Source organism: Microchirus variegatus (assembly GCF_963457635.1).
Source record: "Microchirus variegatus genome assembly, chromosome: 6".
Taxonomy (NCBI): Eukaryota; Metazoa; Chordata; class Actinopteri; order Pleuronectiformes; family Soleidae; genus Microchirus; species Microchirus variegatus.
The window spans coordinates 14782216-14807524 of NC_139807.1; the positions used below are offsets into that span (position 1 = coordinate 14782216).

The 25309-nt window shown below is 42.0% G+C and overlaps 2 protein-coding genes across 2 annotated transcripts; both read left to right on the top strand.

The window, feature by feature from the left end:
* Positions 1-798: 798 nt before the first annotated feature.
* nexmifb (neurite extension and migration factor b) lies at positions 799-11818 on the top strand (the record flags this gene model as incomplete). Its single annotated transcript, XM_083890929.1, has 2 exons — positions 799-880; positions 7602-11818. The coding sequence occupies 2 exons, from the start codon at positions 799-801 to the stop codon at positions 11816-11818; spliced, it is 4299 nt and encodes a 1432-aa protein (XP_083747055.1).
* A 6425-nt stretch (positions 11819-18243) lies between these two features.
* rlim (ring finger protein, LIM domain interacting) lies at positions 18244-24783 on the top strand. Its single transcript, XM_083890606.1, has 5 exons — positions 18244-18346; positions 19490-19715; positions 21005-21109; positions 21199-21942; positions 22018-24783. The coding sequence occupies exons 2-5, from the start codon at positions 19547-19549 to the stop codon at positions 22998-23000; spliced, it is 2001 nt and encodes a 666-aa protein (XP_083746732.1). The 5' UTR covers positions 18244-18346; positions 19490-19546; the 3' UTR covers positions 23001-24783.
* The last annotated feature ends 526 nt before the right edge of the window (positions 24784-25309 follow it).

Below are 25309 nucleotides of genomic sequence, written 5' to 3' on the forward strand. Positions count from 1 at the left end.
CTCGCTCAATTTCAACAGGCTGACAAACTCTCTCCCACCTTGTCGCTTTACCTTAAACACACTGTTTTGTACGACATAGTACCTTGTGCACTGCATCCTGCTGCATATACACTCAGTCATCCCCCGTTCCCTACTTTCACAATCACTTGCGACAGTAAAAAAGTATTGTTAGTTTTCACAGTTTGCTGTCACCGCCTCTGTCACGTCTCTTTAATCGCTCTTCTTTGAGCCGAGTTGGTTTTCTTGCTGCCGAGGCGCACAGAAGGGAGGGAGCCTGCTAATTACAATAAACAAATATGCTCAGAGCCGCCTATGTAAGGTTCGCATAGGTTAACAACTCTGCTATAAATGTTAAATGAAGCTTAAAATAGGAGAGTATGGCATACAGTTGCCATAGCGACCTCAGATGTGAATCTGTGTGTACTCTACTTGACAAAGTTTAAATTAATTTTAGACACAGATCTGTGATACGGAGAAGAAACGAGTGATTGTGTGGTTCCGCAGGGGCCTGTTTGATGTCTCTGTCATGTTTAGAGCTTTTTCCACAATTACTGCAACTGTGTGTGTTTTTTGTCTGTTCCTGGTGTCAGGCATTGTTCTAATGAAATCTAATACCATTAATGTTTTGTTTTTTTTTGTTTTTTTTTCTGCATAGACACATGGTTGTCACCCTTTAACAATTCATACTCACATCTCTTCTCTCTCTGCCCCCATCTTCTCTGTTTCTCTCTGGCTGTCTCTTTCAACAGGTGGGACAGTCAAAATGATGCGTAGGAGGTGCAGTGTTGAGTCGTATTGATGGATGTGTTAACAGACAGCAGTCTCACATTGATTGTGAAGACTTCCGAACCAGAGAATGCAAATATAATGGAGACCACAGGTGAATATTTACTGTTGTATATATATATGTATGTGTGAGTGTTTGTTTGTTTTTATAGCATGTAAACAAAATATCCATTCAATTTCAACAGTGCAATGAAGATGAAATCATAAATCTTTTTTCTATTTAATTCTTTAAAAACTATTTCTTAAAATGCTTAGAGATACTGGACCATCGACCCTTTTTGACCTTTTCTTTAAAAAAAATAATACATTTAAGCTTTATTACAACAGCTTGAAGACACAATTGTTAGAAGCTTTCTTGAATTAGCCTTTCACCCTCAGTTTGAAGCTCTTTCTGGAAAGGTAAAACACATCATTTCTTTTCATACGAAAGGTGACAGAGAAACATTGGATAAAGCTTTTTAAGCTATTGTTAATCCCCTCTCCCGATGCTTCCACAACTCAAAAATCTAGCTTTTGACATAAAAATGTGCAGATGTGAAAGAGAATGCCGCCATTATTCTTTCTCATTCACTCATGCACTCACCCAATCACTCGCTCACCACACACTCATTCACTTACTCACTCAGATTCATTAGCATTGACAATTAAAGTAATACCTCACTGATTTGCATGTGGCTTTGTATTGCTAGAATAGCAATATAACTATTATTATTATTATTATTTTTTAAATTGTGCTTCCCTCCCTCAGTTTTCCCCTGATTTCTAAAAAATATTATTTGTGTTTGCCACCGATGATGTCGGTGTCAAACGTTAATTCAAGATTTGAACTACATCACTCGTTCCGCACTTTTTAGACTCACCCATAGGGGGACGAGGCTTCATTCCCAGAATGTAAACACAGTGTCAGAATGTAGTTTCAAACTGCTATGGCTACACTCTTAGAAATAAAAGTGCTAAGTAGAACCATATAAGGTTCTGCGGCTTGTCCACATAGGAGAACTCTTTTGGAGGGTTCCACCAAGAACCCTTTTAAAACCCTTTATTCAGGAAAGGGGTTTTAAAGGGTTCTCTGGATCAAAATGGTTCTAACTGGAACCATTAGTGTTACCAAGAACTCTTGAAAAACCCTTTCTTCGGGAAAGGGTTTTTCAGAAGCAAATGGTTCTAGGTAGAACCTCAACCCTTGTAGAAGAACCCTTTTGGAACCCTTATTTCTAAGAGTGTATGAGGGAAAAGACCTGCTGTTTCGGCAATACATTTTTCTGCCTTTCTCAGCCAAGAAGGCACTTTCTTCAAATACTATTTCACATTTCTACTATATAAATGACCCAGTTTTAATAGACATTCATCTTTTAAACGGTGAAATATCCCATTTATGTAATTTAATTCTCAGTAACATAAACCATACATCTTAATATTTCCTTGACGTAAGCATTTTGACAAACCATTTAGCCTATTTGCAGTGCAGTCCCTTTAATGGATTAAAAGACTCACTGTTGTCGTGCATTTTCAAAAACTCATTCAGCCACTACCTACTGCCCCCTATAGTTTACCTTTGCCAAGCACTGCTGATGCTTACATGAGCTTTATCTTCATCTTTCAGCTCTGGACAGACTCAGTGGGGACTGACCGGCCCCCACTGTGAGAATCACACAGATTATCCCCAGCACTAGTCTGCTCCTAGTGAGGAAAATAGAGAGAAAAGCGGGGGGGAGAGCGATGGAGAATGAGTGTGTAGAGGAAAGGGTGAACACGGCTCCACTGAGCAGGAGCAGGGCAGCTCTCTGAAGAGGGTGGCCATGAATCACGCTGCAGTTACTCACCACTTATTATGAGCATTCTGTACTGGCTGTATTGAATTCCCCCAACCGCCATTCACAAAGTCTCATAACGTGAAGATGGAGCAGAAAGGTAGCAAGTGGCTTCTGTGGTTGGCCTACCAGTCGGATGGATGAGTGAATGCCCCGGGTGGCTGAGCCGCAGAACGGCTAGCTTGGCATTTTACCACTGTAAACGGGGATGAGCAGCAGGGACGCTGCAAAAGGAGGGAGCTGGTGAGCAGAATAGACAGGGTGAGAAAGGGGGGTGGGAGGATGTGAATGAGAAGCGATTTCAAAAAGCCGTTTAAAGGAGAAAAAAGGCCACATCAGCTGTTTTCCTTTGCAATGAACTTCATATTGTGATATTTGAGCTATTTTTATTACTTCCGTCACATAGAATGATATATGAATTTAATCAGGGCAGATGGTTGTCATATAGACTTCATCTTAGCCCTCTAAGTGTATGTAAAGTGATGGAGAGGAGAGTGAGGAGAGAATATGACGTACTGTATGTTAGTATGTCCATATCTGTCTGTGAGTGAATGTGTGCCATCTGACACACTAATAGATGAGGCCACAAGCGCCAACTTGCCCTGATGCTTGTATCCATGACCATGTCCCCTCTGCATGGACTCATGCCCCCACAGTGCCGACTGGCACAGGGCACTTCAAGCTACCCCTCAGGTGAACCAAGCCCTGAATGTCATGGCTATAAGGCAAGAGGAGAATCTGAGAGTCGTAAACTGGTCTGGTCTGGTCTAGTTTGGCTGCGGTGAGGCTGTCTAGCATGCCTGGACTTGGCAGTGCTGGAGATCAGCAGATCACCACCACCTGCCAGCAGTTGGGGTCCTTCCATATGTTCAGCGGTGAATATCGATGTCTGCCTGCATGAGCTGTGACACATCCAGGGTCAGTTTCTATTCAAGGAGCACTCCTCCTGATAAAATAGTCATAAAACTACACCAGAGTCAGAATGATGACAGTGTCCTTGTTGTTGTTTTTTTAATAGCATATGAGCTGATCTTTCTGTCAGCTAAGATATTGAATTGTGGCAGCAGTGAGAATTTTGTTCATCTTGTGTGAATTTACTCGCCTTAGATGCCGTAGTAATCGTATCACTTAATATGGGGCTGCCGATCCCCCTTTGACCTCTAATGTCAGACTCAATTCGTCAGCTACAGTCACTGTGCATGTGCATGTGCGTGTGCGTGTGCACATGCGTGTGCGAGCGTGTGTGTGTACCTGTCTGACTGACTGATCTGTGGCACATTCTGAACAGCTGAAGAGCTAATGGTCCAGCTGGAGACAGATGGCCTCTCGATAACACTATACCCCCAAGCCAATACTCGCACACGCACACACACACACACACACACACACACACACACACACACACACACACACACACACACACACACACACACACACACACACACACACACACACACACACACACACACACAGACGTTAGCGCAACATTCGAAGTGAGGACCCTCATAGACATAATGCATTCCCTGGCACCTTACCCTAACCTTAACCATCACGACTAAACGCCTTATCCTAACCCTAATCTAATCCCAACTCTAACCCTAACCCTAAAACAAGTTCGAAACCCTGAAAAATTCCTTTAAAGATTAAAAAAAATGTCCCCACTTTCCCAAAACTGTCCTCATGCTGTATGATTTATACGATGGTCCTCACAAAGCTACAAATACACACACACTCGCACACACACACACAGGATAGGATCGTTAATCCGCGATAAACCCTCAGGAAACACATTTCTCAATATGAGTTTAATGTTTCCGAGCAATTTTGAACAATCTTTTGGCAATATTAGGTGGCAGCTTATGGTTTTATTCAAGCATGGGGCAAGAAAGCAAGTTAGTTTCTGCTAATTTTTGTCATTTCTCTTTCTGTGGCCTTGCTTTTTGTTGATGAAAGAGACAAGTAATCATTCCTATTTGAAAATGATGTGGTCGATGTCAAATACTGGGACTGTTTTTTTTTTATGTGACACTTAAAAGAATCCAAATGAATTGCGGCAGTGCAATTGAAGTCGTGTTCTGCCCCTTTCCTGACATAAAATAATAATGTGGCTGGTAGCGTAACACTAAATGTAGAAAAGGATGTGTCCTCCTGACTCACCACTGAGAACATGTGTCAATAGCATGCTCTTGCTCTGAAGTCATTCTGGCTTTCACAGATTGAAGAGAACTGATGGCAAACGCCTCGCTGCGTTGCTTCTGCAGCCTCTGACAAGTTGCTGCTGTAACAGTTTTTTTTTTTTATTGTGAGAGGGATAGAGAAGATGCATATTTCTCCTGAGGTTTTCTTCATTAAGGATGACACTAGCAAAGTTTTTGCTTTTAGTAGGCGTTCTGGTTGCTCTCGTGTGTCTGCAGGCCACAAACCCAGAGAGACCTGCCTCAGATATTTCATTACCTCGTTAGATCACTCGCAACTCATACCCATATCCAAAGATTTACTCACCACCAATACAGCTCCGTTGAATGCTGTTTGTGAAGCAGTTTTCCCCTCAAGCATTTATAGCTACCTCAGTGATGATTAGGTGCATCCATTCTAAAATAGGAATGTTGCTAGTTAACCTCTGTGAACATATTAATTGCTGTGGTGGTATGTTTTTCAATTTGGTTCCTTTTCTGGCACGATTTTAAAGAATATGTGCGAGGCAGCAGCTTACAGTAGGAGGCAGATCGAGATGATATTGGTTATACAGTCTCCAGCATATGGGCCTGTCGTGTCCCATGTGTGCGTACCTGCCTCCTCTGCTGTAATCTAATTATGCAGAGCAAACAAAGCTACCTGCCTGCTGCTACACACTCACTTCTGTGGGTTTTGATTGTTACTACTCATCAGATGGATTTCTGCAACCGATTAAGACATTGTCACAATCAACCATTAGAAAACCGCCATTCAGTTTAGCCACTCCTGCTCATTGCTGGGAATCTGTGTAATTTTGTCATCTAATGTTCCTTAAGAACTAAGTTGTATCTTTATAGATGAAATTAGAGCTGCAGATAACAATTATTTTCATGATCGATTAATCAATGAATCGTTTGGTCCATTAAATGTCATAAAATGTTAAAAAAAACATTCATCAGTGTTTGGCCAACCTGGAAATTATGATGTTCTCGAATGTCTTGTTTTTTTCCACAAACCAAATTATTCAGTTTTAAAGGTGCATTATGTAATAAATCTAAAGCAACAGGACATAAAATCCTCTTAATATTTCACAAAGACTGAGGAATAATATTCATATAACAAACTGAACTCATCAACAACAACAGTACAGCCAAAATATTTGCATTTAAGAAAATATTTTGCAGACTGCAAATCAAGTTTATGTTTTGAAATCATGTTTTGGCATGTGGCGCCACCTACCGCAATCTACCAATCATTGCAGTCAGTAGAGTCTCAGCTGCCGAGCAACCACGGGTTGCCAGTTACGTCAGAAAGTGAAACCTAAAAGACCTCGGTATTTTGAATTTGAATGTAGTAACCGTTTTTGGCCACATTCTTACATATGGCACCTTTAATGATTTCTTTGTTATGTGAAGCAAAGAAACAAAGAAATTATTCACATTTTAGAAGCTGAAACAATCAGAAATCTTGTATCAATCATGAAAAAAAGCTGCAAACCGATTATCAAAATAGTAGACAGTTAATTTAGTAATCTATTAATAATCGATTAACTGTTTCAGCTCTAGATGAAATACAAAAAGGGAGGGAAGTAAAGCAATGTCACTACATTATTTTAATTTCATATGTTGCTCTTGGTATCGCCTTATTAGAGTTCAGATTCTCGGCCAATATTTCCTGCCACTATCCTCGGACTGGGCCGGGTCGGGCCCTTGATCAAGCATTTGTGTTTCTTCTCCCTCGTCGTGTTTGCGTGGTATGTTATAGCACGTCATATTGTGTGAAGGTGTAAAAACCTGCGGCCATGAACGCATCATTTAGAAACCAGGAAGCGTATCGTCATTAGCAACATATGCGTTCATGGAAGCGGATCTCAGCGGCTCTGTTATTGTTGTAAATCAGACCGTGGCAGCAGGTACAACAAGCTCCCCGCTGTGGGGAGGACGTGGACGTACGTGTACATTTACGGCATTCACGTATTAAAAATAATGTTGGGTTTAAATCGGGCTCGGGCTCGTAATTACAGTTATTGTGTCGGGCCGGGTCGGGCTCGGACACATCGTTCACGGGGTCGGGTCAGGCTTGATGTTTTGGGCCCGATCTAAGCTCTGCGCCCTATGTCAGCTGAGATTGGCACATCGCCCCCTGCAGCCCTCCTGTGATAGAAGCGATAGAAGATGGAAGGATGGATGTTGCTCTTGGGCTGGAAAAGTAAAAATAAAGACTTACTGTACTGTTGTTGTGTAGTATATTGTTTCTCTAAAGTAGATGATTTCTGAACTATTAGTTTTAGTAATGTAGATTTTCAGTCATTCCATTGGTCACTAATCAACCACTGTCCCTGTAAGTGAGAGATTTTGTTTCTGTAAAATGCTTCAGCCCCCCGTGAACATTTAATAAATCTGATCATTTTGTTCTTGAAATTTATTTTTCTAGCAGCTCTTAACTTTCATTTTCACATGTTCCCATGGTGTTGGAGATTCCTTTATGTGTTCTTGTGTGTGATTGGTGTGAATTTAGCATGGCTGTGTCTGGTCTTGTCTGTTACAGACTTTAATTCAAATATTAAGCAGTAATGGGTAAGAAGTTGTCATTATCCAACTTGACATTGTTAATACCTTTTAGTGAATAGTACCAAAACTAACAGATTCATGTTAAAAGCTGGAATCATCAAGTGACATTCCCAGCTCTAGGGGGTTAATTTACACTAATTGCATTTCAGCAACCCAGAAGAAATGTCAGTGTAACTACAGAACAAAAACAATCTAATTTAACTTCTGACTCATGGTTCAAAGAAGTGAAGGAACTGAAATCTTTTCTTTTTTCCCTCAGGAGTATGTGAGCCGAGTGGTGATCTGAGTCTGTGCGGGCTCATTGATGCTGCTCTCCCGCCATCCTCACCTCATCCTGATGCAGAGACTCCACAGCAGCCTTGCCTAACACACCAGAGGACCACAGCTACATCGCCAACCCTACCCCTGCCCATTGGCACTGACCCATCTTTGGGCCTGTCGGCAGCCTCTTGCCCTTCCTCTGATGACTCTTCCACTGTAGTCCCCCAGCTCCACCACACTCCGACACCCACACCACTCGCCACCCCAGCTATAAACTCCTGGAGCTCAGGTGGAAACACCCAGAAGACTCCACCTACTCTACCCATTGCCCTCCCGCTGTCGGCTACAATGATGGAGCCTGGCACCATGTCTGCCCTGACAGAGGAGTGCCTTCTTCAGCCTTCCCGCACATGCCTGGGCTGCTTCATTGAAACCAATGACGCCACTGACCCCAGTTCCATACAGAACCCACCCCATGACTCTAACGCCAGCCCCGACACAGAGACTGGGCTAAGTGTGAGGATAGGGGATGTGACCAGAGAGGACTTTTCTGACATCAACAACATCAGCATCCAGTGCCTGAGCCATGCAGGGGAAACAGTGAGTCACTATGGAGAGCAGCTCCTCTCTGACCAGTTACTTAGCTTTCCTATGCCAAAAGCCCCAGATGAGGGCAAACGAGTGGATGGAAACAAAACAACAGAAGATTGTGATGACCCAGAGGATGATGCAACAGCTAAGAACTTGTATGAGGGGCTGCTACTTGACAAAGTGAGTGGAGAAGAGGTTCTGTTGGCGAATGCTGGCCAGGACTGGGGCTACTTTGAGTCCTTTATCAGTGAGAGTAAGATGGAACTGCTTGACCTTTGCTCTAAGAATGAACTGTCAGTCAACCTCTTCTCTGAGGAAGATGTTGACAATCTTTTTGATGATGAAGATGATGATTCAACACTAAGCAGTGATGTGTGTTCACTTAAGATTCGATATGAGTCTTTCCAGGACAACATGAGGGAAAAAACTAATGTGCTCCAGGAGGAGACACAATTTAACTTTTTCCCCAGTGTCCTGGCCAATTGTGCCAAGAAAGAGGATGGAGTGGGAGTCTTGAGGAGGAGTACTGAGGAGCTGCAGCCCAAAACAGATGAGCTCATCCTGGACACAGGGCCGGAGGGAAAGGCTGGGGACTGCAGCGGTGCAAGCCCCGCTGATGGCTCCCAAGGTTCACCCATGTCTACTCCCAAAGTCAGTTACTTAATAGACTTCACTTCCACAGAAGAGTCAGGAGAATTCAGCGATGACAGCTCCTGTACTGGATCCTCCTCAGATACCCTGCAGGAGGGCAAATTTAGAAAGGGCCATTCAAAGAGATTTCTCAGCCCCTCCAACCCTCTCAACTATGGCTTACGCTCCAAGAGAAAGGTTCGATACAGCGATGATTACTTATATGACGTTGACTCACTTGAAAGTGAAAAGAATGCAGAGAAAAAAGAGAAAGCTCCTGCTGGTCAAAAAGAGGAGGAGGATGTAGACTGGTGCCCCAAAAAGCGCCGGAAATCATGTCGTAAAGAGCCACCTGTGGTCATCAAGTACATTATAATCAACAGGTTTAAAGGAGAGAGACTCATGTCAGTGAAACTGGGCAAGTTAGATCCTGTGGATGCTAGTGTGAGTTTAAATGCAGACACAGTAAGCAAATATGAGACATTGGCTCCTCTGAAAGATTTCTGGCAAGAGAGGCAAAGGGAGAGACAGGAGCAGCTTAAGCTGGTTGCCAGAGATAAACAACGCAGTTTTCATCTAAATGGACGCCACCATCGCCCTTTTAATTCAAGTCATCCCAAAAGGAAATACAAGATTGCAAACAGGCTTAAGGTTCAGAGGATTCACGCTGTGGAACAATCGGCAACAGTGCAGGGCTCGCCTCTCTCTGATCTGGGCCAGGGAGGTGTCACTAAAGAGGAGGCCACCCCCATGGCAGGGGGAATAATAGATCCAGGACTCCCAGTCACATTAGACACAAACTCCATCACGCACTTGGTCACAGCCAAGAGCCGCTCCCAGGAGAGGGAAGAGAGGGAGGGGAGAAGACTGGGAGGGAATAAAACAGTCAGAATAAGGAAATTCAAAAGCGAAGCGAGGCTGAGGAGCCAAAAAATGAAACAGGCAGAAAGAGAGGAGGGGAAGAGTGTGACAAATGAAACTGATGCCTGTGTTGCTGCAGCACAGATTGAGGACCCTACCACTGGGCTAGAACCGGCAGGCAGTAGCTCAAGTGCAGTCAAACCCCATTTCCCTGACAATACCACCACTGCGCACACATCTGAGGAGAAATTCCCTTTTGTTTCTTCCACCTGCTCGTCTGAAAAAGCTTCCTCCTCAGAGGAGGTGGAGGCAGGTGTCCCTGTCATCCCGGGGGGCTACCTGCAGACCCTGTTAGATGCTACAGACTCTTCTGGTGGAGCAGCTATCCCATATTTCCCCCAGCAGCCCTCTAGGCAGCAGTATCCTGTGGGGTTATCTCTAGAGGAGAAACAGTTCTCTTCTCTGCAGCTCGCTCAGAGCTGTGTCCTCTCGCCTCCCTCTGAGTCCGAGCTCCAGCAGTCTCCCCAGAACTGCCCCAGTTTCCCCCAGATGTGGCACCCACAGCTCTGTGCAAGTCACAGCCAGAGCTTTGGGCCAGAGACCCCTGAGACTCCAATCTTACCCAACAACTTCTCAGGTGCTGTGCCCCTGAACGACAACCTGTCAGTGTCTAACTACAGCCAGCTGAGCCCTGAGGCTGACAGGCTGCTTTATGAGAAGAGCTACCTGAATGAGGCTGGGCTGCAGCCTGGGGCAGATCTGCAAGTGTGTCAGGCTGCTGGTGTGGATGGCCAGGTGCAATACCAGAGAGGGTCCTTGTGCACAGACAACGGCAGGCTCATCAGCTATGACTCAGTGGGCTCTCTGTCAGCCTCCTCCAGCAATTACAGCTCCCTCAGCCTCAAGTCCTGTGAACGAGAGGGAGAGGAGGAAGGCCGAGACAGTTTCTTAGCTCACTGCAGTCCAAAAGTGGTGATTCAGCAGAGTGTGGATGCCCTCACTCCACTCAGGGAGTCCTCAGACCTGCTGGATATCTCTAACTTCACCCCTGACAAGTTTAGACACTCATCACTGTCAGAGCTCTCCCCTCCCGAGACCCCCAACCTGTCCCCGCAGGTGGTGGGGCGTGAAATAAAGATGGCGGGAAATGTGGGAGAATACCAGGATGTGAATGATATAACTATTGACTGCAATAGGGAGGTAAAGTGGAACTGTGACGTTTTGCAGCAACAAGAGCACACAGCGAATGCATTCACAGTGGAAGACGGCCAATTTCCACTGCACAACTTCAACAATCAGGATGTGTTATGTTTAGATAAGAAGGAGTTGGGAGCTACAGAATTTGATGAACAGGCTGGTGAGATGTTGGCTGGTGCGAAAAGCATCAAATCAAAGCGGAAAGGCAATTGCAAACAAACTGCTGCAGGACAGAGCGCAAAGAAAGCCCGGGCTCCACGAGCTCCCAAGTCAGAAAAGGTCAAGTTGCCAAAACAGAACTCACGTTCCACTAAAAAGATAAAGGCCATGTTAGAGGGTAAGGCAGCAAAGAACCAGGCAGCTGGTTGTGGTTCAGGCCTGACTGACAGTAGCAGTACAGGGGACTGGTCTGGCACTGGCTGGTCAGAGAGCAACAATCTGGTAGGGGATGACCAGAGAGAATTTGAGGAGCCCTCCAATATTCTGTCCAACATTGTCTCTGGCATGGCTGAGGTCCAAAGGTTCATGATGGCCTCCATTGAGCCACTGTGGAATCCCATGTCAGAGGCCTGTACGCCCTCTGAGGCCAATAGCCTCAACCTAAAGACCCTCAAAATCTTGGCAGGTACCGAGGCTGACCTGAAGAAAAAAGGAGCCGGGCTCACAGGGGCGGGGAGAGGCAGGAAGGCTGGAGGAAAGGGAGGCAAAAACCAGGCCAAATTCAACCCCTCTCATCCCTTGTTCCCTCAACTCGCACTGGGCTGTAACATGTTTGATAAACCCAACTTTATTAACCCCGGGCCTGCACACAAAAAGCTGTACCGCCACAAGACCAGTGCAAAGTTCCCTCGGATTGAGACACTGAAGGGGAAGCGAGGTGAGAGAGACCAAAATAAGGACATAGCACTGATGACCTCTTTTGAGAAACTGAGGTAATATTTTGTTATCAGCTGCTGTTGCACCCCTTTCTCACTCCCCCCCCCCACTACCTGCTCAGTCCTCCCTCCCCAGCATACCTACACTGACGCTATGCCAGAGCTGCATGAGTACTACGTTCCCCTCTGACTGCTCCCAATTCCTTTTAACCCCCCGACGAGGAAATTAATATCTGCATGAAAAAAAATTCTTGTACTTTGCAAACTACCTATTGAGTGATTGTGTCAAGCTTGATTGAGATTTGAAACGACCATGGCTGCATTTTTCTTGCTTTTGTTGTTTCTGCTTTGTTTGTTCTTCTTATAGTCGTTTCTGTTTTATTTTTGTCTGAAAAAAAGAAGAATAAGCCTTGAAAACAATTCTGTCGCTTTTTTGAGCAATTTTGTTTTTGTATTTTCTCAGCAGAACGAGCGTCCCTGAATTATGTATTTATTCCCTATTTTCCCTAAAGATGTAGCTATTTACACAAATGCATTGAGTGACATCTGCGCACCCCTCCTCATCTGTTTTTGTATGCAGAATATGGATGTCCTGTTGTTGCTGTCCTTCATACACTGCCTGGCTCATTTCAAGAGGGAAACCTTCAGTTAATGAGCCCTATTTAAGCCCAAGACATCTTGAAAACTCAAGATGGGACCATTTTGTATCGACGACATATCAGACATTGTCATTTTTTCCCCTTCAAAGTTGGAATGACTCCCCATTTCCTTTTATTAAGCGTTTCTGTTTTTTCTTCTGGAGTTTAGAGGAACTTGTTATCTAAATTTACATTTTTACACCTTGAAAATTCATAAAAGCTCCACCCTCAGAGTATTTTTGTCAATGTTATTGTACAGGGACATGCAATATTTGCAAAAAAAAGATGATTATACTCTTAAAATCAATGTGCCAAAAGTAACAATGCTGTGTAAATGACCTCTTATATATGTGTGAATATTGGCTGTTCCGCTTTTCTATCCATTGGAATATTGGTTGCTCGGGTTGGAGAGTCCTTAAGAGATTTGCCACTACAGGAATTCTTTATTTGGGACTACTTTTGTCTATTCTCCGATGAAAGGCACCATCAGCTGGCAGTGGTACACCACCACTCACTAAACCAAATCAGAAAGACTGGATTTTCCTCGTTTTCCCCCCACTTTGTTTGCCAAATTCAATTTACCTCAACATCGCCTGGCACTGAGAAGCAACAAAAGAGAGGCAAAAGGGAGATGTGCTCTGAAGGCTACTGTAGAGGAAGAAGATGAAAAAAAAGAGATGTTCATATGAGCGTTCTCTGGACCAAGGAGAGTGTAGTGCAGATGTTTGAGGGTAAGCAAGGAAATTATTTGTCATCTGTCAGAGGCTGTGCCTCACTGAATAGCTGTTTTGTACAGGAAGGTTCAAGGCGGTTTATTACTCATTGAGATTCTGATGCACGCGTCAGTTGTGAATGGATATTACGTTTCTGCAGTTAGATTTAATCTGAATGTGAAAGCAGTTTTCAGTACAAATTGAATCAGTAATCTTGTAAATGAAGGAAAGCATGTCTGTGCATTGGCTCCACATACTTCTGTTTTACCTGTAACAGTATTTTTCTTGACACTCTCATGTAATTTATTTCTCAACACTGCCAAACTTAACACATTTCTCACTGGTGTATTCAGCCTTTAATTGCTTTGGACCATTTTCCATATAATGTTGAAATTCAATTCCTTTTTTCCTTTTTTTTTTTTTATACTGTACTATTTTATAAGTTGCCATTATCATCTCAGTGTAACTGGTCGGTATCTTTGGCAGAAAATATAGTGAAAATCAAGGCCAAATAAGGGCAGGAATTAGAAAAACGCACTGGCACGATCTGATCCAGTGTATTCCCAGGACATTAATAATAATTCATGTAGATTCACTTCTCCAGTGCCCTGAAATAAACTACTTTAAAATGGACCTTCTAATAATGTCTCATCTGCTAGATTTTTTTACTCAGGAGAAATTCAGAGCCTCTTCAAATAAATGCCCAAACAATAGACCTATATTTTATCTGTTGAACATTAAATCATTTTATAGAATGAGATGAGTGCTGTAAAATGAAGTTAATTTAAAAACAGGCCTTGTCACACTGGATATGGGTTATTCCAACGAGCCAGTTATTGATCACTTGTATTTGACCAGATTCACGATCAATCTTAGTGTCTTCGTTCTCTCCTCTCTGCCATGATCCTTTGTTTCTTTTCTCCAGTGTATCAGGGTTAGGACCAAGACAAGCTGCTGATGGGAAGCTCCACATGGGCCACAAAGCCTATTTAGTCTGCCTTCTCTCATTTCTGCCTATTGTCAAATTGAATGTACTTCTCTGAGTTCATCGTTTTTTCCTTTTCTTTGTTTTTAAAATGTGCCACTGTTGAGCTGCCTCATGTTAATGGTGCTAAGAAAGCTGACAAACCTTTTTCTTTCTTTCTTTCTTTCTTTCTGTCTGTCTTCTCCTTTCTTTTTGTTCCCTTTCTTTGTGTTTTGTTTGTTTATTTGTTTGTTTGTTTACCCAGAGTTAACAAAAAAGAAATGCAAAATAGATTAGGTACCTAACCCTCTTTATGAATGTATATTATAATGTTATGTTTGATGTATTCACTTCATGATTCTTTGACAATGATTGGAATTACTTTTGCTCTTTTCATTAAAAGATTACCGAGCTTTATATATACTGTCTAGAGTTGTTACCAGAAGGAATCTTAATGAACTCTTGACACTACAAAATCTTGTATATTTTTTGTGTGCCAATTTGTAACATATTTTGTAAGTGTATATTTTTCTTAGAAAGTGCTGTGAAGTATTTGTGTGTGTGAGTAACCTTTTATGCGCCTCTATGGGCAGTGGAAAGGATATACGATGACACGTTTCTGGTTTTAAAAACCAAAATATGAAAGTATCAACAGAAAACTAGAAATATTTACATTTTGTTGGGAGTTTTGTAATAAGACCATGATCTTGTTGTGAGAGTGTTGTGTTACTGTGCAAAACACAAATAAGCAAAGAAAAAAAAAACAGAAAACATGGGAAAAAATATAATTTGTGAACAATTTGCTGTTTTATAGATTTTCATGTAAATTATTTGAGTATTATTTTGTTTTTGTTTTGTTGTAATTGTTGCAAAGGTTTTAAATATTTGTGATCAAGCCTGTATGGTGATAATGTAATATTGGTAACTTGCTGAGTTTTGTAATAATGTTTATGGAGTAAATATACAAATTAAAATAAGATTTTGAATGCTGCTTTCTGAAGAGCGTTGGGTTGTGTTTTTTACCTCCCGCCCTTTACTGTAACTGCAGCATACGCTTTCATATGATTAGCTTCTTATTTAGTCCATTTAAAATAATAGTGGCAAATGACTTTAATAATATACGACTAATATTACAAGAGCCTAACAGATGTCTGGAGTGAAGTGTAAGTAGCATAGCTGTTAACCAGCTTACCCCCCCTACCCCTGCGACAGTAATCATAATATGGGCAAATATGATCTGCTATATTCAATGCTTGGTCTTTTCACAAAATGTGTACGTATAAATACGACCTTAACAAGTCCAATTAGTGTGTCCCTGTTCGTTAAGATTCGTAGGCGAAAGGCATTTTAGTTTCTACACAACTCAGGCTTTGGCTCATGTTATTTTAATGTCATATCTAATTAGCACTCAGGGCCAGGCATTGCTAAAGTGACTGCTCATCCATAACTCTGAGCTGGTGCTGCAGTGGTCCACGCTGCAGTCACTCTGGCATGCTTAATTGGAGCTGGAGATACTGTCTGAGACCATAAACAGATCCTGTGATGTATGCCTCCAAAAATTGTCAGGTGGTATTAGCATTGTTTTTGTTCTTTATTCACCCATAGCAGATAAGAGAGCAAGCAAATAATAAGATGGATTGTCTAATGTAATGGATAAGGGGCACCTGTGGTTATTATATTTATGCCTGTGTGTGTTCCAGCACTGCATAGCTGTTTGTTATTATTATTGTTATTGTTATTATCATCATCATTAGAAGTAGTAGTGTTATTATTATTATTATTATTATTACGACACTTTCAGTGCGTTTATTTTGGCACACTTTTTGGTTTTGCCTGTCAGATTTGTTCCAAAAGAAAGAATTCTAATGACCAATATGGTGAGAAAATTTCCGTATGAAGTTTCAAATCCAGTAAAATGACAACAGTAATATAATCCTAGGTAAACCACTGACCATTTGCTCATTAGAAAAAGTTGTGTGTTCAGTAAAGTGGGACTGCTGCCACTTTCCCAAAACAAACTATCTTTGATCGCTGCAACTGTGGTCGCTAACTAGTTTCTCTGTGCGTTTCTTTTTAAAGGTGGCCTTTAAGCAGGTGCCCCAATTGTCCAAGGGTCACCTGCTGCATCTTTACGAGCACACTGATGCATCTACACGGTCCCACCTCTGCCCACACAAAAGTTTTTAATAATTTTAATGATGTATGGAAATACACACTACATCTGAGACTAAGTGAGATAATGTTCTTCCACAGAACATCTATTTTGACCTGACCTAGGTCATATGTTCTATTATATTAGTCTTGTGTGCAAAAATAATTTCTCAATGTGTCAGCGTGGCCGTTAGTGTGACAATGAATCCAACAAATGTGCCTAACATGTTACTGGACTGTAAACTTTGATTTAATGGTAATACACTAATGACACAACAGGGTATTTTATAGAACAATTTGAATTTTGCAATTGATTGATGATGCAGCATTAATCCTAAAAGAAAATACCAGGCGTGATTATGCAGCCTACATGAGACAGATGGCTGCTTACAAATGATGATATATGTTTCCCATTTAAAGACACTGGTGTTCACACGTGTGCAGTCAGGATTCCACTGAAGGTAAGAGCATCTGCATTCACAACCACATGGTGGTGCTGTAGCTGAACAGCAGCACACTGTCCAAAACAAACATCCCTTTTTCTAAAGCTCTGCTCAGAACAGTCATGGTGACTTTGTTGCCCTAAGCTGAGTCTGTCAGGCAGACCCACTGCTGTGGCTCATGGTGGCTCATGGCTGCCCAGGGCCACAGCTCACCCCACCAGCCTCCTGTGCCACCATTAGCAGCAGCTGTCGAGTCAAACGATTGAACTTGTGTTAGTGGCCCACGGTGCAGATAGCATTAATGCAGGCCGGATGTCCTTTATGACAATCTACATCGAATGATTTGGCTGGAAACTAAAGTACACTTTTTATAGGTAACCAGCACAGGTGGGGCATCATGGGAAATTAGATGTGGATGGTCTTACCAAAAGGATAATAAAGGAAGACATTTATATTGGTGAGGGAAAGCTGTAGGGGAATAAAAGGGGACAAGAATGCATGATCAACAGAATAAATCTGGGACAAACAAATCTACAAATCATCAGGAAACATTCATCAGGTTTTTTTTTTCTAACACAAAGCAGTTAGATAATGAACTGGGATGTAAAATAAATTGACCACATAGACTAGAAAACATGTTTTGCAAATGACTGTGGGAACTCTGACTTACATCTCTTATCTGTATATACAAACTATGGTTTTGACTAAAAGGATTTGAAGAATTACATATTACCAGTGGGCCACATGGCAGAGTATAGTGGCTCACACTGTTGCCTTGCAGCATATAGACTCCGGGTCATGTTCTCCCTGTGTGTATGTAGGTTTTCTCCAGGTTCTCCACAGTCCAAAAACGTGCTGAGGTTATTGGACACTATAAATTGACCTCATGGTTGCTCGTCTCTGTATGTTGGCTCTGCGATGGGCTGTTGACCTGTCCATTGTGTATGCACCACCTTTTGTGGAGGATAAAGTGGTAAACAATATGTTAATAAATCAGCAGTTGATAGCAATCATGCTCCAAATGAGATCAATTCACCAATAAAGTGGCCCCTGTGGCAAATAATGTTAACATTTAATATATAGTCTTGTTATGTGTTACAGGCATAGTATGTTATAAAATGTACATAAATATCCACAATGTGTGCATTTAAATATGACTATCTATAATTTCCAGTCTGAGTAACATTTATACATTTCTAAATACAGCGAAAATGATATACAATATTTCACATAATGACATTTTTCCTAACCACAATTGTCATTTCACATAATCCACTTCATTCTCCCTTCACTTGGTTAGGTTGTAGATATCCACAATGTTTACATGCAATATGACTTTCCTAAATACCAGTTTTAGAACCTACAATGTAATTCCGACGAAATGATGAAATATATGAAATATATATATGTATAATGCTGATATATGTGGTGTTGATTCCGGTAAATAAGCCCTTATGTGTTAAAACGGCTTGCGGTAGGCACCGATGTGTCTGCCTTGCAGACTAAACTCAGGGTCTACGTCGGCACTTCCTCAGTTTCCGGAAGATCACAGACGTTTTCCTAAAAGAAAGAAAATGGAATCCTGAAATCGCACTTAGCTTAATAGTGAAGCGTTTTTCTGACAGTATTTCAAGAACGACTGGGTTGTACGATAGCATAGTGACTAACATCGGCGAAGAGGTAATGTATCAGTTGTTTGTTGACAGATGTTTTTTCGATTGTCTTTCTTTGCACAAGGCAGCTACTTTTAGCTGTTTGTTGAGGCACTGGTTGGTTGTAACGTCATTGATTGACGTCGTTTGCTCAGTTAGCTTGCGGTAATGCTAACAGTAATGTATTTTTAATGACGCCTTTGTGTTTAATTTGTGAGATTTTGGTACCGCTCAACAGCAGACTCAGCTCTTGTTTACCAGTGGCATTTGCGCTTAATGTGCGTATGCGTCATGTCTTTATAACTGAGGATTGTTTATCAAGAAGTTATTGGCTACGTTAGCACTAGCTGTTAGCTTTCTCGTTGGTTGTGTATGTAGTTAGCCACTCGGCTACTTAACGTGGAAGCTAACTAGCTTTATCCTAGCGTAACACAGCTGGGATTGTTTAGTCCTTTGAGTAAGTCTGACATAAATCGCATCACAACATACACTTCTGCGCTGGCTGTTGGTTTTGTTTCATACGCTTAAAATACACTGTTTTTCGTGTCTAGTAGTGTTTGTTGTCGGTGTACGATGCTAATTGCTGGATAAGGTAAGCTAAGCTAGTTGATGCCATTTTGTTTTTATCTCGACTTTGACCAACATACTGCTTTCCCGTGGGATTTTGAAATGGTTAAACCATCGGATAATTGACCGCTATTTACAGCTATTGAACGTCAACATCCTCCAACATGTTATTGTAAAGTCAGTCACGGTAAAGGATGGTTTATAGTGCATCGACAGCGGCTCGTCTCTCCGTCTTGTAACCAGGAGACATGAAACCTGTTCACTGACGACCGGCTCCATGTTTCCCTCAGACATGTAGTTTTGTTGCATTGTGATTTGTATTTTGACCCGAGTTTTCTCTTGATTTCAATTTCCAATGCAGGTCGACAATATCTGATTTGATAGTGTATCAATCATAGACAAGTGTACAGTGTAAATGTATGAAGTTGTGTAATATGATTTTCTTCATGATATTTGGTAATTAATCATTTTTGCATGATACCTATTTCAGTCAAATAAGTTCTTACTGCGTAAATTCATGAAAATTAGACATAGATTCAGCTAGTTGGGCTAAAACGTCTGTTATTCAACTGTTTCATCTGAACTGTTTTGTCCCCTGCTGCAGCATTTGGGTCTTGCTGAAGTTTGGAGAACAGCCTTGGTCTCCTTCCCTTCTGAATCAATGGAAGGGTCTGACAGTATGGAGCAGGGTGGCAGTGGCCAATCAGAGTCACAGCGTAGAAGGCAGTTGGACCGCCTGGACAGGGAGGAGGCCTTCTACCAGTTTGTCAACAATCTCAGTGATGAGGACTATCGTCTCATGAGAGACAACAATCTCTTAGGAACCCCCGGTAATAAACCTCTAATATGATTTCACTAGTGATTCGTTTTGTGAAAGTAATGTGGCTGTGGAAAACATAGTGTAGGGGTGACATATATTATTTGAAGAAATTAAATGGTTGTTAGTTTTAATATGAAAGCATGGCTGAGTATCAGTACCTGGCATGTTGCTGGAATCTCAAGCTCAAAGCTTCGCCAAGGCTGCTCACTTCCCCACAATGTCGACACACACCTCTATCTCACACAGTTTACAATTGCTTTAAAGCATTGCATTGCACAATCTAATGTGCAAACACCAGATACACAGTGAACTTTTGATATTATTTGGTACAACCCCAACAGCTGACTTCATGATTTATGAAATGGGGTTTCAACAATTAATGAATTATGATATAAAATGAAATAAATACATGTTAGGTATCTGTCTGGATTGTCATTAAGTTTGAAACATTTCTTCATTAGGCCTTAACCCAAGTCCATTTTTTTAATGTAAATCTTAGTTCGAGTGTCAGATTTTTACCTAACATTTATTTATTTCATTATATATCATAATTCATTAATTGTTGAAACCCTATTCATAAATCATGAAGTCAGCTGTTGAGGTTGTACCAAATAATATCAAAAGCTCACTGTGTATCTGGTGTTGCACATTAGATGTCACCCAGCAGGGTTAATCTGTAGGTTCCAGCGTTTTGACAAACTGCTGGCATGTCCTTGCAAACTTTCAGATTTAGTTGATAAATATGGTTTTTGTGAGCTTTTGGTAACTCAATGTCCTCTTTCATCTTCACACATTTCTACGTGCTCAGTATGTAAAAGTATTATAAACGTTAACAGCCTACTGAAGAAGGACAATCCCTTTCAGTCCCAGGACAGTCAGAGGGGGAATGTAAATTTGGAGCGTCCTTTAGTGGAGCATCCTGCAAGGAGAGGGCATTGAATGGACAGTGTCATGCCCTGGTAAGTCTGGAGGTTTTCAGTATTGTCCTGTTTGAAGACAGATTTATGGGCCTTCTCTTTATTGACATACTTTTTACGATAGTCACACATTTTACACTTCTACCTGCCAGATGTGTAGTTGTTACTTGTCAATCTACAGTTAGTGCATTTAATAAGAAATTGTGTGTTGTTGTTAAAACCATCAATCCCTGCCTGCTACCTGCAGTGTTTCTTTCTCATCTAATGCTGGTGGTCAGACTTGTGAAGAGGAACAAAACTCTTTATATCCCCTGGGAAAGAAATGTGTGATTTTTTTTTTTTCTTTTCTTATTTTAATATCTGTGATTCATTTTTCTTTCAGGAGAGGTAACAGAGGATGAGTTGTTTAACAGACTTCAGCAAATCAAAGATGGTCCAGAACAGCAGAATAACACTCCTAGCACAGAAACTGGAGAAGAGCCAGTCGGTATGTTTGCCAATTCTTCTCTTTATTTCTGTAATCATTCTATGACATTGAGATATGATTTGTCACCTTTTACTTCTGCTGAATTTCAGTGCAACCAGAAAACTCGGAGGATCCTGCTAACGGTGATAGTCTACTTGACTGGCTGAACACAGTGAGGCGCACAGGCAACACAACCAGAACTGGTCATCGTGGAAATCAGTCATGGCGGGCTGTAAGCCAGACCAACCCAAACAGTGGTGATTTTCGCTTTAGCCTGGAAATCAGTGTTAACCGTAACCTGGCAGAACAACAGGCAGCTGCTGAAGGGGAGCAGGAGTCTCCAGAGGGTCAAGAAGTGGCTGCAAATGCTGAACCACCGGTCCCCATGGAGACTGAGGTGGTGGAAGAACCAGTGGTCGAGGAGTTGGCTGTCATAGTAGAAACAGAGCCTGAACTAGAAGAGGTTGTTTCACAAGAGATTTTAGAAGAAACTCCCAGCTCACCTGCTCCCGTGCCGATACAACCCCCGCTCTCTCCTTCTCCACGCAGAGGACAAAGGAGACCCCGAAGCCACAGTCCAGAACCCCGCAGGACCAGAACTCGTGCAGCCAGGAGCCGCTCCCCTCTCAGCTTGGATCAGCTGGATGGTCTTGCAAATGCTCGTCAGGCTCACAACACACAAGGCTCTAACACTGCTACCACGTCTCCCCCTGTGCCTCAAATGGAGGGCAGTTCACGGACTCGACAGCATGTTCTTTCCAGGCAAAGCACAACTGACAGTGACGTTCAGCCACCTAGGGCCAGTTCAGAATCTGTCCCAGAGGTCCATAATGTTGAACCTCAGGAAGGAGAAGGTGGTGGAGGAGAAGGCGGTGGCGAAGGCGGTGGCGAAGGCGGTGGAGAAGGTGGTGGCGAAGGCGGTGGAGAAGGTGGTGGTGAAGGTGGTGCAGCAGGGCGGCGCCCCCCAACTATAATGTTTGATCTTCAGGTGCGCCGTGTACATCCAGGTGAATATTGGCAAAGAGACAGCATTGCCAGCCGCACACGCTCACGTTCCCAGAACTCAAACAACACATTTCTTTACGAGAGTGAACGAGGTGGATTTCGTAGGACTTTTTCACGCTCTGAGCGAGCTGGTGTGAGGACCTATGTCAGCACCATTCGCATCCCTATCCGAAGAATTTCCGATGCAGGTTTGGGAGAGGCAACATCAATTGCTCTCCAATCAATGATTAGACAGATTATGACTGGTTTTGGTGAACTAGGCTACCTCATGGATTCACACTCAGATTCTTCAGATTCAAATCGCGGAGCTAGCACACCTACAGATCTCGGTGACACCCTAAGCAACCCCGATGCTGTTGCTGCTGCTGCTGCACCTGCACCCGCACCCGCTGCTGCTGCACCTGTTGCTACTGCACCTGCTCCTGCAGCACCCGCTGCACCTGCTGCTCCCACACCTGTTGCTGATGTTGGTGGATCACCTGTGGTTGCTGGAGTAACAGCAAGGACAGTTGAGCCTGATGTGGTTGAGGCCCTTGCCACCGGACCACCTGCCTCTGGTGGCAGGGCTCGATCTCGACCACCAGTAAGTCTAGAGGAGCCCAGCTCACTACCCTTCCTGCGGCTTGCCCACTTCTTTCTCCTAAATGATGATGACGACGATCAGCCTCAAGGGCTCACTAAAGAGCAGATCGACAACCTCTCCATGCGCAACTTTGGTGAGAACGATGCCTTGAAAACCTGCAGTGTCTGCATAACCGAGTATGCAGAAGGTAACAAGCTACGTAAGCTTCCCTGTTCTCATGAGTACCATGTGCACTGCATTGATCGCTGGCTGTCTGAAAACTCCACCTGCCCCATCTGCCGCAGAGCTGTACTGGTCTCAGCCAATCGCGAAAGTGTGGTGTAGATGTATACAGACTGCAGGCCTTTTGTCTCAGCTTAAATAATCTTATATCCCGAGTCCATGAGATTCTTTTGAGGAAAAGTGTCTCCAAATGTATTTCTTTCATACCATTTGTGAGTTTGATCATAATGCATTTGCAGGTTTGATATGAGGTGCTCCATACAGCGATGTCAGGACATATTCTTTCTCTAGCAAGACTCATATTAATGCAGTCCAAAGTTATACACAAGCATTGCATGCTGTTTGAATCAACATTTAGTGACCAAGCAGTTTCTTTTGCACTGTACCTAACCATGTGCACAAGCAGATCTGTACTAAATAAAGAATCCCTGGTTATAAATTCTGCACACCTGCAGGTAGTTCAGGCACTTCAATTTCTTTTGTATTAGCTCCCAACTGGCACCTTTTGTATACCATAAGTTGAGTATTGGTACAATACTAGTTTCACCAGTTCAAAGTATTAGCTGTAAATAAGCTTGTAAAAAATAATTTTGAATCATACTTTGTATCATCAAATTGGTTTTTGGATTGTAAATTATCTCATGAAGATTAGGTTAGTGTTGGTCTCAATCAATCTGTCATGACATCTAAATTTGTTGTTTAACAAGTTGGTGGCATTGGTGTACACAGCAGAATTATTTAGAGATTGTGATGTCCAATGAATGTTAATTGGTTTGCCATTTACAATGTGACTTGTACTTCTTTGTTTGGTTACCTGAAAAGAACAAAGCATTTTGGAGGGGCATATATTATACTCTGAAAATTCCCAGTCCATACTGAATTATGAAAAAACAGAACGTTACTATATGTATAATGTACTATAATAAAGGGAAAGACGAATTCAGCGAGGTTACTTTTGGATAGCACACCTTTAATTTGGAATCTCGACAACTTGATTAATACAACAAATGAGCCATATTCATCGCAGAATTGATGGTTGTCTTAATATTGGTTGTAGATATTGGATTTGATATCAAGTTGTTGGCATGTGAATAATCCTAATTGCAAAACTATACTTGCAGGCATGATGAATCATCAGACATTTAAACTTTTGCTTTTCTTCCTCCACTTTTTCCACCAAGAAGTTTACTTTTTCTTTTTTTAATCGCATGTGGATTTTTACAATAATTTTGTGCTGACATCCATTAGCTACCTGTCTGTTTCTTAATTTTGCCACCTTCAGAAAAGATTGGCTTCATTTATCAACCTATAATAAAGTCTCTTTAGGTAATTCAGTAAAAGGACCAGAAATTCACTTTAACTGCTATGTCAACTCGACCTCAATTAACAGGTGATGATTTTTCATTGTTTGGATGTTGGACATTAACCAAGTCAGAGGGAAAAAAAAATATTTTCCCCAATATCCTTGTAAGGTTCCATTGGAAAGTCAGGATGCTTGGTTTACTGTGCTTTCCCTCATGTCAGTGTGCAATACCTGCAAAAATGAAAGTAGCGGATTTTAAACCATGACATAAACACATGCTATTCTTTACAACTTGTTAATGGCTAAAATCTTAATTGAGGACTTATATTTTAAGATGTGTTGAAGTTCATTTAATTTTATGTAGAATTTGTATAGATTTTAATAGCACTGTTGCTGAACAGAAACACTGGCGGAAGGAAGGAGTAGTGCATCACAGTTAATGCCACCCTGTCATGTTTCTTGTTTCACTGTTTGATGTCTATACCACGATGAATGCAAGACGTTGTCATTCTTGAAATCCATAAACATGTAAATGAATTGTATGTTCCCTCTCAGGCCACGCTTTAGATCTGGCCTTGTTCTGTGACCTACCCAGTGCAGTATGTTAACTGGGTGTTAAACGAAACTAACCTCTGAATTAAAGTTGTTATGCTACAAACCTTCCACCATGTATTCTGTACCCAAGCCATGATGCACATATTTTTAGTTACTGCTTTTACCTCTCGTAGCAAAATTTGCTGTCATTTCTCATTTAATGAGAGTGGTGTACACATACTTATTTCCATGTTGACTGATATTTTTGGTGCCTGTTTGTATTTTGTATTTTGGCGTTTTCTTTTTTTTGTCTTTATCAGGATTCTAACATAATGAAACAACAATGGCATGTGGTGTTCCCTTCTCTGCAGTGACATTGTACTCAACTGTTGAATACTAAATACACATTGTACCCATTTTAGTAGGAACACCTAATCAACAAAACATAAACTGTAAAATATTCTTAATGTTCTTTCAACTCTAACATGATCTTACAGCAGAAACAAAACAAATTGTTTCTTGGAACAAGGCATTACTGTGAACTCTTCATCCCTATACTGAGCAAGGCCCTCCG

Coding starts and splice junctions, on each gene's coding strand:
- rlim (XM_083890606.1), top strand. CDS start 19,547: ATGGAAGGGTCTGACAGTATGGAGCAGGGTGGCAGTGGCCAATCAGAG. Junction 21,110..21,198: donor AACTGGAGAAGAGCCAGTCG/GTATGTTTGCCA, acceptor GCTGAATTTCAG/TGCAACCAGAAAACTCGGAG. Junction 21,943..22,017: donor TGAACCTCAGGAAGGAGAAG/GTGGTGGAGGAG, acceptor GCGGTGGAGAAG/GTGGTGGTGAAGGTGGTGCA.